The 13,048-nt window shown below is 44.8% G+C and overlaps 1 protein-coding gene across 1 annotated transcript in view; it reads left to right on the top strand.

The window, feature by feature from the left end:
* The window catches only part of TTF2 (transcription termination factor 2), a 618,261-nt gene that overhangs the window by 104,825 nt on the left and 500,388 nt on the right, over positions 1-13,048 (top strand). The window contains exons 3-4 of the mRNA XM_044071547.1: positions 957-1,110; positions 1,891-1,982. Coding sequence (XP_043927482.1) covers positions 957-1,110; positions 1,891-1,982 — 246 coding nt within the window. The remainder of the gene's footprint in view (positions 1-956; positions 1,111-1,890; positions 1,983-13,048) is intronic.

Genomic DNA, 13,048 nt, shown 5'->3' with positions numbered 1-13,048 from the left:
CACACCTCAATGTCTGATTGCTGAAAAATGTCAGACCAGTGGACTGGTATACACATCTGGCAAATTCCTGTTCATGTAATGAATTATGGCAGCAAATATTATATTTAATACGTCTATGGCTGAGTGACTGTGCTCTTGTAAAACTGTGCTTACTTAGTCAATGCCGTGTTCTAGCATGTTGTATTACATTACTTAAAGTTTTGTAATCTCTAGCATATTGTTTCTCCAAGTCCAGGCTGTGGTAGAAATGCTTGCATTTGCTATCAGTTTGTCATCACAATTAGCAATATGTTATTTGACATACTCTAATAGAACTGGAGAATGTAAATCTGTGGTATATATATTATTGTGAACAGAATACTAGTTTTAAAAGCAGAATTTCAGATCAAAGACATTCTTCTGTATCAGTGTGTGAATGGTTCACTCAGGATGGTTTATTTTTAAAGCTAAACCCTACCCCGACTGTCTTTCTCATTTTTGTAGAGTGATGGTCATAATGGGGATCAGAGTCAGCTGTTGGTGAACTGTCATTCACGTAGGTAGTGTATTTTTGCCTAAACCCCTCAATTTTTAATAGCAGTGGTCTTCACCCGGCAGAGTGGCCTATAGAGCTTTACCCTTTGATTTGAACATACATTCCACATACAACGTTCATAGCAGCTGCAGCTCTCAGAACTGCTTGGGAGGCCTAAAGTTCCATCTTCATTCTTGGGTGTTCCCTGCTGATGCACCACCTGGACTTTAGCAGGGGGCAGTAGTGCATCAAGGCAGACCATGTCCCTCCTCCTGAGAAAGACTAGCAGACTGTGACCCCTCAGCCCCTTTCCTCCCAGCTGGCTTGAACCTGAGCCAGCTTAGGTTTAGTCAATGCTTTATCCTTCTTTGGAGCTAGCTGCTGAAGAGACTTTGATTCAGTTTTGCGGTTCTGAAAATGTGTGCAATCTTTTTATTTCCAGGTTTTTACGCTGCTCTCCATTTGATGAGTATAAGTTGTGGAAGGCTCAGGTTGATAATGGCACAAAGAAAGGAAGCGAGAGACTGAATATATTAACAAAAACTCTTCTGCTTCGAAGAATGAAGGACCAGCTTGATGCAAGTGGGAAGCCTCTGGTACTTTTTTTTTCGTTTGTTTCATAGCTTTTAAGTAAAGGTTGCTATTAACAAGTTGTACATTTCTTTATTGGTTTGCCTTTTTTTATTTTTATCACTTCAGCATAGAAGGTCTGATTTTGGTGAAATGGCCACCTCTTGGATGCAGATCTCCTTAAAACCTCCACCACAGTTCCCAAACTGACTTATACTGTATCTTTTTAGCTTCTTGGGACTCCTACAGCCTCTGTTGACTCTACACAGTTATTGGTTAACTTTCCCTATATGAAAATAAATCTTATGCGTATTGGGAATGAGTTGTAGAATAAATGTGGAACATGCTGCTATTTAACAAATGTGCCTTATTATCCCTTAAAAGTGAAGATATGGTGTGACCACGTTATAGGCTTACCACAAAGAAGCCATTTCCATTTATCCTGAATTGTTTAGACAAAATGTGCTATGATGTATGCATTTACTGATCCCATGGAGTATTTCTTCTTCGTATTACTGGTATCTGTGTAATTTTGCCCCCAGCTATCTCGGGGGTTTGTCAACAAATCACTGACACATCTCGGCCCTCTTGAGGGAAGTGGGGAAAACTACTGAATTTATCCCTTCTTACCCTAGCTAACCTTCCATCAGATCAAATCTGTTCCCAGTGTTTGTTGAGAGTAACAAATAAAAAGGCTGTTTTTTCATTTGCTTGTTGACTTATTCTCATTGTTTTTTTACACACTATTCTAGAGAATATGTAAATCGTTCTTGGTTGACCTTAAATGTTTTCATTTTGTGCATTAGGTGTCATTACCTTCACGCCATAGTTGCACAGATCGCCTGAAGTTGTCAGAAGACGAGCAGTCCGTTTATAATGTTCTCTTTACCCGTTCCAGGTATGTCTCTGAAAACTGGATGCCTGAAACTGTTACCCTTTGCTGTCTTCAAGTTGTACGTCTTGTTTTGTAATTTTTTTTTATTTATTACCCGTGTACCGTATCTTATAGTCCTCCATAACCCCATCTTCTGTGATTGATATTCCAATGATTAGCCATCTGAAATATTTTGTGAACCACTGCATTCCTTCCAGTTTTCTTACAGTATTGATTCTAATTGCCTACCCTTTCAAAAGGAGTGTATTTTACAAGTATATACTAGTTACTTCCATGGCTGAGATGGTGGCTGTCCATCATTCTTTGCAGTGTAGTTTTAGATACTTTTGGAAGTTAGTTATTTATAGGAGTTTGAACCCAGTTTCCTGTTTAAATTCATTTTCTACATGTGTGAGAAGGCTGCCTTGATGGTAGTCTTTGTATTTTCACATAAAAGTTGTATTTCAGGATAATCACTTAAATTTCTTCCTACTGTGTTCTGTTTCAGTGGTGATTGTCACAAAAATGTTTGACTTACTGTCACTGTAATGTCAGATTTTTTTAATGAGAATGCATATCAAAGGTACATAATTTAGATGTTATTAATTAGTTGACATGCAAGTGTCAGGTGCCATGTGCCATCAAGTTGTCTTGTTTCATCTCAGGAATATTGCCCTTACAAACCCATCCTATTTTTTGTGAGGGTCTCCAAGTGGCTATTTATGTCTTGATTTCCTCCTGGTTGGACTTAAAACTTGATCAACTGAAGCTGGTGCAAAGCTTTGCAGTCTGCCTATTTATAGGTGTTTCCCCTATACTTAACTGTATTATACTGACTCTCCATAGTGTACACTGGCTTCCACTTTGGACTTGTTTCATCTATAAAATTCTGGTCATGTTTTACTTAGCACTTTATGCCTTGGGTCTGTCCTGCATTCAACAGCTACTTGCTTGGAGTGAACCTTCCAGGTCATATGGTATGTCACTGCAGGGCTGTTAGTGAGCTCATGGGTGAAGCTGAAGTCCTCTGGGATTTATTCCTTAACTTATCATGGCTTCTACAATTGCTGATCTGATGTTATTCATGTCACTATTCCTCACTCTTGGTACCTAGGGTCCGACATCGGATCCAAGCCGGCAACTTTTCAGACAGCTTCTAGGCTCGAGCTCCTCCCACTCCCATGATCCCTTGCTGCCCTCTAACTCCTCAGATCTTGTTTGCTGCTCTCAGCATCAGACGTGGTAATATGGCTCTAGTCTCCAGTGGGGATAAGTACTTTAAAAAAATGTTCTTCTTTTTGGCTTAACTCTCCGTTTTATTAGTAGTTTGGTAGTTTTCTGTAGTTAGCCTGTTCTTTTAGCTAGTTTATAGTCTCCCTCCCCTCCCATTTCTTTGTTTGTAGTTGTGGGTTTTGGCACCCTTTTTAGATTTTTGCCTCTATAGACTTTAGTGTTGTATTTCTTTCACTGTTAGTTATTGGTGGTCCTTTCCATTTTTTTGGCATTAGCATTCTTTCGGTTAGTGATTTTGGTGCATCCCTTAGGTTTTGGTGATTGCTTTGCTTTTCAGCTATGTCTGACAAACCTGTTGGCTTTAAAAGGTACTCCTCATGCGGTCGGAAGATGCCCATATCCAATTTGCAGTAGGAGTAGTGCCTCTGTTGTCTGGGTGCTAACCACCTGGAGGTTGAATGCCGTATTTGTGCCACATTCAACCCCAGGGCCTTAGTCGCGCACCAGAGCAAGCTCTTGCTGAAGGGTGTGGTCCAAGGAGGTCCATTGGCCCAGTCTAGCCAAGCAGGACCCTCCGACCACAAGAGGATGGCCATTTCTCTTCCTGGGTTGTCTTCCTCTAAAAAGGCCAGGCTGTTTGAATCCCAGCTCCTCGGATCTGACTCCAGCCTCTGCTTAGTCGCATCCAACTTCCTCGGATCCTAGGTCCCGCAAATCCACCACCGGATCCAGGGCTTCCACTCTGATGCCCAGGGATCTGAGGTCACAGGAGTCCACCTCCAGATCGAAGGCCTTCAAATCCAAAAATATCCAGACTTTCCAGGGATCCGACTTCCTTGAATCTGAGTCATGCAGGACCCAAATGTTCAGATCCTCAATTGTCTTTGGATCCAAGGTGGACTGGTCTGGGATCAGTGCCAGATCCCATCATTATTATAGAGGACTCCCCTTCGAGTTCTGTCTTGGGGTAGTCCCCTTCTGCCACCAAGTGCAGGAGCTTATCTCCAGACAGGCATGGGAGGTCCTTGGGGTCCAGGCATCCATCGACACCCAGGTTCCCTTCCTCTTCTAGGTTCTCCAGGAGCTTGCTCCCTTACGATATGGACAGGATGAGGAGGTCCTTCCTCAAGGCTCAGATTGAGTTGGGGCGCCTTGTGTCCCCTACCCATCTGGCCAGGGGTTCTTCTCCTACCTCTTTGCTGTGTTCTCCTTGTCTGATCCAGGTAGTTTCGGACTTCCAGGCTGTAGGACACATCAAGGAGAAGACTGGGTGGTCCCTAGAGACCACTCTGTCTGTACTCCATCTGAGTCCCTGACCACCTCTGCTCGACCTCCCCCTGTGCAGATGGAGTCCCGGGCCTGACTTGTCACCCTGGAGCCCTTGGGTGAGGGCTCTGGCCCTGTGTTTTTGGACCGGTCCCTTTCCTTTGGTGCTTCAGCCCTTTACAGCTCAGGGCTGGTACTGTCCTGAGGCATAGGCGCTGACATGCTGTGTTCCCTCTTTCAGGTGGGCTTGCCTGCTGCAAGTGCAGATGGGGCATCGCCCAGCCCTTTGGCCTTCCAGGTTGTAGAGAGGACGTTTTCCTCCACCAGAGTTTCCTCCCCAGCTTTCCAGGGATCATCCCAGCCCCCGAGAGCATACTCTTCTCATCCTGTTCCTGGTCAGCCCTTTCAAACTAGCCTTCAGGCGATAGTCATCCCCCCAGGGTTCCCTTCTCTTCTGAATCCTCCCCAGAGCCCCCCCCACCCCGAGGGAGGTGCCTTGGAAGAGATCGTGCAAGAGGAGGCACCTAGACTCCCCTATGGAGTCTCTCACTGAGGATGCAACCCTCGATGAAGAGGATGGGTCCCCCAGATCACTGCCCGAGGATGTCTCATTTGTGGACATCTTGGAAATCCTCGAGCTTAAGGGCAGATGGTCATCCAAGGAGTCAGTGTTCCAGAAGGCTTTCGGGATGGGACCATATACCTCCTGGGTCCCCCCCTGCTGATGAACTCATAGACCTCATCGCCGGCAGGGCATGGAAGGAGCTGGATAATGTGCAGCTGGTGCCGAAACGCAACAGGTTTCTCAGTCCCCCTCCAACAAACAGTTTTGGTCAAAAGCTGTGCCAGTCAATGTTACTGTGGTAGCCGCATCACCAAGAAAGGATTGGCAGAGCAAAGTACGTCTGTTCATCCTCTTGACTGAGAGTCCTGGGTGATCGACGGCCATGGAAAGTGGGTCTTCACCTCAGCTACCTTTGGTCTGTGGGAGCTTAACTACTTGGCACATTTCACCCGACTCCAGATGTACTTGTTCAAGGATATTACCACTTCCCTTTCTGAGTTATTGTCAGCCAGAGAATTTAGTAAGTTGTATCCCAAGCTGTCCACTCTCACATCCCTGTCTAATTCCTTGATGAGGCTGATTTCCAGTGATGCGGAAGGCACCTCCCAAGCGGCCGGTACATGCATCGCTGTTCTGCGCCACACCTGGCTGCGACTTTGCCGAGTCCTTTAAGGCATCCTTCAGCCATGCCCCCTTTGATGTATCTACCTTCTTTGGTCCTTCAGTCAAAGAAACTCTCACCTGCAGTGAGCAGGAGGGCAAGTCCTTGTCAGCTGTGGGAATCAAGTAATCTATTCCTCAGTGCCCCTTTTCCAAGATGCAATGAGGGACTAGTAAAATGTGGTTTTGGAAGTCTGAGTCCTCCTTCCAGGATGCTCAGGACAAGCCCTGTTCTAGAGGTCAGGGAAGAGGGTTCAATGGCAGACACCGCCCCAGGGGCAGAGGGGGTCCACAGAATCAGGGCTCTAGGGAACCTTTTTCTGAGAGGTCCCCCAGCGCTTCTATGGCACTGCCCGACTGTTCTGCACTGGATACAGTCGGGGGCTGTTTATCACTGCACCCTTTGGCCTGGGAAAATATTACAAGACATTGCTGGGTGCTAAACATTTTCTCCAGAGGCTGTTTTATTCCCTTTTCTCAGCCACCCCCTCCAATCAGGAAGTGCCTCCCTGATGCGCCACCCCATCGGAGGGAATTAGCTCAGCAAGAAGTGCTCAAACTTCTTCAGAAGAGAGGCATCCAAGAGATCCCTCCCCCAAGGCAATGAGAATCCGGAACCTTCTCTCTCTCTCTCTCCCCTTTTTGGTGCCTATGAAGATGGGGGACCTACGTCCAATTCTGGACCTCAGCATGTTAAATCTCTCTGTCAAGAAGTCCAAGTTCCGGATGCTCACTGTCCAGTCCATTGTACTCCTTCTGCACAAGGATGATTGGATGTGCTTTTTGGATCTCAAGGATGGGGTACTATTGTATAAAAATAGACACGCTCCAGAAAGCATCTTTGCTTTCGTGTGGGGGGGCCAATCATTGCCAGTTCAGGACTCTGCCCTTTCGTCTCACCACATTCCCCCTTTTGTTCGCCAAGTGCATGGCAGTGGTTGCAGCTCACCTAAGACTGCAGGGATTTCAGGTGTTTCCTTACTGTGATGATTGGCTCCTCACAGCTCCCACCAAGCATTGACTGGTCACAGTGACTCAGTACTTGCTTTACCTGTTCGACCAGTTAAGAGTCGGTGAATCTGCCTAAATTGAAACAGATTCCATCCCAGAATTTGGAATTTATTGAAATTCAGGTGGACATGGTGTCAGAGATTGCAGTGCTCCGTCTCCGAAGAGTTTAATCAGAGCTCATGTTCAGTGCCTTCTAGATCTGACTCGTCCTCAGGTCTACCTTATTCTTAGGGCCCTGGGGTTCATGGTGGCAGCAGTCTGTCTAGTGCCATTAGCCAGATTCCAGATGAGGGTTCTGCAGTGGACTCTAGCATCCGATGACTGCCTCAATCCATTTCACTCCAGTGTGCAGGCATCATCTTCTTTGGTGGATTTAGTCTCCCGACCTCTTAGAGGGCAAACCATTTTCTCTTCCTCCCCCCAGTGCCACCATGACCTCTGCTTCCCTGTTTAGGGTGGGGTGGCATTACCAGGGAAAGACCGTTCAAGGTACGTAGTCCTCTGCAGAGACCAAACTGCATGTAAATGTTCTGGAGATGAGAGCAATCCTTCTCACTTTGCAAGCTTTTCAGCGCTGCCTTCCTCTGGGTACTGTTGCAGTTCACACAGACAACATGGCAGTTGTGTAGTACTTCAACAAGCAAGGGGGTACATGCTCTTATCTGCTTTGTCGCGAGGCCATGAGGGTGTGGGAATGGGCAATGTCCTTGGGGAGCTTTCTCCTTATAAGGCACATTCCTGGCGAGGCCAACGTGTTGGCAGACAGACTCAGCAGGACCATCCTGAGTCCTCGAGTGGTCCCTGAATCCTTCAGTGGCGAGAGAGATTTTCTTTCTCCGGGGTCGTCTGAGTTGCGATCTCTTTGCTTCCCCTCACAACCACAAATGCAGCCGGTATTTTGCCCTGATTCCCCCAGTCAGGGAGTCCCCCAGGGACGTTCTGATTCACAATTGGCCTACGGTTTACCCTCCTACAGTTTCATCTGAAGCATCCCCCTTGGGTATAGATCCCCTTCCGGATCTGATTTCCCACCCCTCCCAGCTTCCAACCCCCAACCTTCAGACTCTACATCTAACTGTGTGGTTTGTCCATTTCCCATGATCCTGAATCAGTCCGGGCTTGCATTACCCATCAAAAACATTATTCTGGCCTATCAGAAGGCATCTACCAGAAAGCTATATGCGAGTAAATGGAAAAGGTGTTTTCTATCTGGGCAAAGCAGCATAATCTGGAATCCTTCTCTGCTCCCATTCCAGATATCTTGTTCTTGTCTTCACTTTTTCAAGATGGGGCTAGTTTCTCTACTTTCAAAGTGCAATTGCCAGCTATTTCTAATTTCCATGTTTACGAGTAACCTACTTTTTCCTCTCATCTTTGTAAGGTATTTTTGAAAGGTGTTTTTCTGCTCCGGCATCCTATTAATGGTCCTTCTTCCCCTGGGGATCTTTCATTTGTGCTGTAATCTGTTACACGCAGTATGACATTTTTATCATGGAAGACTGCTTTACTGGTGGCCATAACTTCGTCAAGAAGGGTTTCAGAGTTGCAGGCTCTTTTCTATCAAACCAAACCACCATACATGGTATTTCATAAAGACAGGATGGCTGTCTGAACCAATCCTTCCTTCATGCCTAAGATGGCTACGGAGGTGAATTTGAATTAGGCAGTTGCCAGTTTTCTTCCCTAACTTTTCCATTAAAGGGGGATATCTATTGCATACTCTTGATGTTCATAACTGTCCCTCCCTCCTTCCCCATCCTGTGGGACCTAGAGGAATTGGAGATGTCCTTTCTGGTGGTTAAGGTCTTCCTTTGCTGTTTTCTAACTCTAGGGCAAACTCAATCTGAGGGGTTAGTGGGCAGCAGGGGATCATGGGAGTGGGAGAGCTTGAGCTGCCTAGAAGCTGTCTGAAAAGTTGCTGGCTCGGATCTGGTGTCTGATCCTTCGACCCAAGAGTGATGAATAGTGACACAGGGTAACACAGATGTCAAGTTATGGTAAGTACATAAGTCTTTTTAGACTAACTGGCTGAGTGAGTCCCCAAACACTAAACAGAGATTCCTTAAAACTTGTTTATATTATGTAGCATTTAGATGTCTAACTTAGTCAATTTCTGCCTTGGATTTTTTATTGTTATGTAAGTTTTATAATGCTTTATTGTTGAATAGTGCTTAGTCATAAGCACAGAAATAAACCTGAACTTAAACTAGAGCAGAAGAAAAGACTTGGCCATTGAAATATTCCTTCTTATGCTCTCTGTACCCAGTTTAAGCATCTCGACTTTAGTATTTTTGGTATTATGCTGTGACCTGTTTTGGTTTCTTTTGCATGTGTTAAGGAGTGTGCTAATCTTTCTCACTTCATGAACTGTTCATATTTGTTTGTAGCAGCGAACAGAAAATGCTCATGTTCAGTGTAAAAGAAAGGACTTGCAGTGCCCATTTTATTATTTACCACAGCAGGGCCAACACTTTTCTTCTTGGGTGGATATTGTCTACTGTTAAAATCTGAAATTGAGGCTGTTGATACAGCAGTTTTATTTACTTTAGGCATGGTTTGAAGCTGGGAGTCCTCCTTGCTTCCTACCATCTTTTACAGATAGAATTAGGAAAATTCATGCTAAGAACAAAGTTACCCATCAGAGAAAGACATAATTAAGGGGCAAGGAATACTGTCCAAAGTCATCAAGGCCATGATGTTCTTCATGTTTCACTGTTGCAGTCATCACATTTGAGTTATCTGCATGCAGGTAGCCTTCAACCAGCCTGAATACCAGAGTCTTGGATTCCTGTGTCGGATGCTGTCTCTTCTTCCATGACGTCAGGGGTATAAAACATGCAGCCGACACCATTACATCAGTCTTTCTTGCCATGCAGTGCTCGAAGCAGAAGCAGTTCGCAAGTGCCAGTCGGCCTTCTCCTGAAATTTTCGTTTTCGAGTTTTAGAACCGAAGTCTTAAGAAAAGATAAGCACCCCATTGGGGATCTTTTTTTCTTGCTCCAAACGATGTCAGTAAAAGTTAACAACTGTCTTACCTGTGGAAAGCAAATACCTCGTAACGATTTTCATTCGTACTGCATCCCTTGCTTAGGCCCAGACCACGACGTCCCACACTGTCAGTTTGTGCCTTGTTCAACCCCCGAACTATTCGTCGTCGGGCTATCTTTGCAGCAAATTATTTTGGTACTCTGTATTAGTACTCCGAAATGGCTTTGTTAAGTCATCCGACTACCGATCTTCCGAAAAAACGTAAAGATAAAGACATAGACCGCATAGGTTCAAAACCGCCGATGGGGCTTCTGTTAAGTTAGTCGCCAGTCTGCCGGTACTCAGTGAGCTGCTTTTGCAACCCCTGATACCCGCTAACTCAGATTCGCAGGCCTCTACTGAGACCCATTCGGAGTCCGGTATGCCGCGGGATGCTTCTTCGACTATGGAACCTGCGGATGTCTCTACCTTGGATGGGTCCAGAGCCGCTGTGCAGGCATCGGCTTCTGAGGGTATATTCAGGCCTACAGACTTGCCTTTTAAACCGACACCGTCTTCTTCATCCAGGTATAAAACTCGATCCATGCCTGGAAATCCGAAGTTCAAACCGCATGCTCAGGCCCATATGCCTAAAAAAAAAAAATACTTAGAATGGCCGAAGACCTTATTACATTAATTAGGGGAAACCAGCCTTCCCCCTCTAAGAGACCTAGAACTGAATTTCCTTCTGATTCTTCTGATCAGGAATCTGATATTTCTGTTCCTTCTGATGACCAGGATTTGCCCTTATCTACCTATGCGGATTATGATGCAGAGGATTCCATTTCCTCTGCTTCCCTTCCAGAAGATTTTTCGTTTGGTGAAACCTTGCACACTCTTAGGGAGCATATCCACTGGGAAAGCCAAGATTACTCTGACTCCAAAAAGAGGCTTAGGGAATTTTTACTCCTTCCTCAACACAGACCTTTAGCTATCCCTCCTGTCCTAGACATGGTAGATGATGCTTTCTTGGAATCTAGACTTTCCCCAGACACTTTTCCTCCGGCTCCCAGAAAACCTGACAGGTATTAGAGTACCTGACTCTCACAAGTTCCTGTTCAAGAATCCTACTGCGGATCCAGAGACCATTTCCCAAGGACCAAAAGGCATTAAGGCTACTGCTGCCAAAAATCCTACCCCTTCTGATAGAGATTCTAGAGCCTTGGACAGATGAGGTAAGAAGGTATACACTTCTGCTACTTTGGCCATTAGGGCTTTAAATTGCCAGTTTCATATGTTAAAGTACCAGCAGCATATTATGGGACTGCTTAAACAGAAAATGATGATGATTCCTGACTGTGCTGAACACAAAGAATTACAGGATTTAACGCATTCTGCAGAACAAGTTGGTAAACATACTTTGCAATGTGGTTTTGACTCTCTAGAAGCGTCTTGCAGGGCGCTGTCACTGGGTGTGTCCTTAGAAGGCATGCTTGGCTTAAGGAGCAAAACTTGCCAGATCATGTTAAAGCTATATTACTGGATGCTCCCTTAGACCGAGACCGCCTGTTTGGCAACAAAGCAGAAGTCCTCAAAAGGATGGAGGAAAAAGCTAAATCTATGCAAACTGTTAAAGATTTCCTACAAGTGCAGCCTCCCAGATTTAGTAGGCATTGGCCTTCAAAGAATTGGTCCTTTCCAGTCTCTTCCAGGCCTTCTCAGCCCAAACCCAGGAGCAGCAGACCACCCAGGTTACAGTCTCAGGCTGTGCACAGGCCTAATCAGTGAGGGGCTCCCACTTCCAAAGCAGGGAGTAGTAAACCACCCCCCTTCAGAAAAATGGCACAATGACTTACCCTTAGTCCCTACAAGCCCTGCTCAACTGCCTGCTCCCTTAGGAGGAAAACTCACCCTTCATGCAAAAACCTGGGAACTCATTACCCAGGACAAATGGGTTTTAAATAAAGTTTCCCAAGGATACAGATTCCACTTTCACACCCTACCAACCCCAAACAGTTGGCCAAACCTACCCCCAAATCAGTGGGTGGAGGCCCAACAGCAGGTTCTGTCTCTTCTAAGTATCAGGCCTATTCAACCTGTCCCAGCTGAACAAAGAGGACAAGGGTTTTATTCAAGACTTTCCCTGGTACCCAGAAAAGGCAGCTCCTGGCGTCCTATCCTGGACCTCTCTATTCTAAGCACTTTCCTGGTGATTCCAAAATTCAAAATACTAACACTTCAACAGCTGCTACCTATAAAGGTGAAGAAGTTATTTTGGAGTAGAGTTATACTGATGATAAATTTTTCTCATCTTTTGATTCTTAACTTTTTGAATGTTCTCTGCTTTGTGGAGAGCCTAATAATAGGGTCACTGCAAGGCGACTTAACTTTGTTTGTCCTGTCTCTTTTTATCCCTACTCGTACTTTAGCAGGTGCCAAAGGGGGTGGCGGTGTGCAATAGATACAGTAAAGGTATGTCATTTGCTCATATGATATAGTCTGTTTGGCAGCTCTGCCCCCTTATACCTGGACACCAGTGTACTCATGCTTGTCATTTTTTGTAGATGATTGCTTACTGGCTGCCATTTTTGATTCCCTCATTGGCACTCACATTTTTCAAGAAGAGGGTAAATAGAATGAGTACCACATGTTCTGACCATGGCTTTAGACTCGATTCCAAACATGTCGTATAGCTTCATTTGGGAAGCAAGTTGTTCCTACTGATTATTGTATAAATGGAACCTTGATTAAAACTGATAGTCGTTAGAGATCAGGAAGACAGTCTCATTTTCATTAGCCGGTTAATTGTCAAAGGTATATTCTCAAGATCCATGTCCCTAAATTCTGTTCTCATTAGCCTGAGCATTAAATTTAACACTCCAGTTGGAATGTGTATTTCCGAGTGCTTATCCCGGCTTGAAGGACTACAGTGTCTCTTGACCAAAGAAAATTGAAAGGGCTAGGATCCCCTTAGCTATCCAGAAAGATGAAAAAAAATCTCACATTTTTTTGTTTTTTACCAGCTGCTATGTGGAGATCTGTCTTGTGTTTTGAGCTGTGAAAGACCACATTTTACTAGATCTTCAGCTAAGAAGCATTAGTAGTGTTAGCACACTCGCTCAAATACTATCAACATACCTTATCATTTTATTTAATTATTTACTTATTTGTCATTAACTAAGAAATTGTGACTGGGTAGAGAATGCCAAGGGAGAAAAGCTCCATCGCAGTACATTTATATAACAAGTGAGTTTCAGACAGTTCTCAGAAAAATAACATTCACATTTCTCAGAAAAAAAAGGTGTATACAATAAAGTATTTATATCAATAATTATAAGTCTAAAATGTTGCAGGAAGTAAGTGGGTTGATACTGTAGAAGGTAAAAAC

This window comes from Protopterus annectens, chromosome 5.part0 (genome assembly GCF_019279795.1).
Source record: "Protopterus annectens isolate FY-2018-M chromosome 5.part0, PAN1.0, whole genome shotgun sequence".
Taxonomy (NCBI): domain Eukaryota; kingdom Metazoa; phylum Chordata; order Ceratodontiformes; family Protopteridae; genus Protopterus; species Protopterus annectens.
This window is presented reverse-complemented; position numbering and strand designations above follow the sequence as displayed.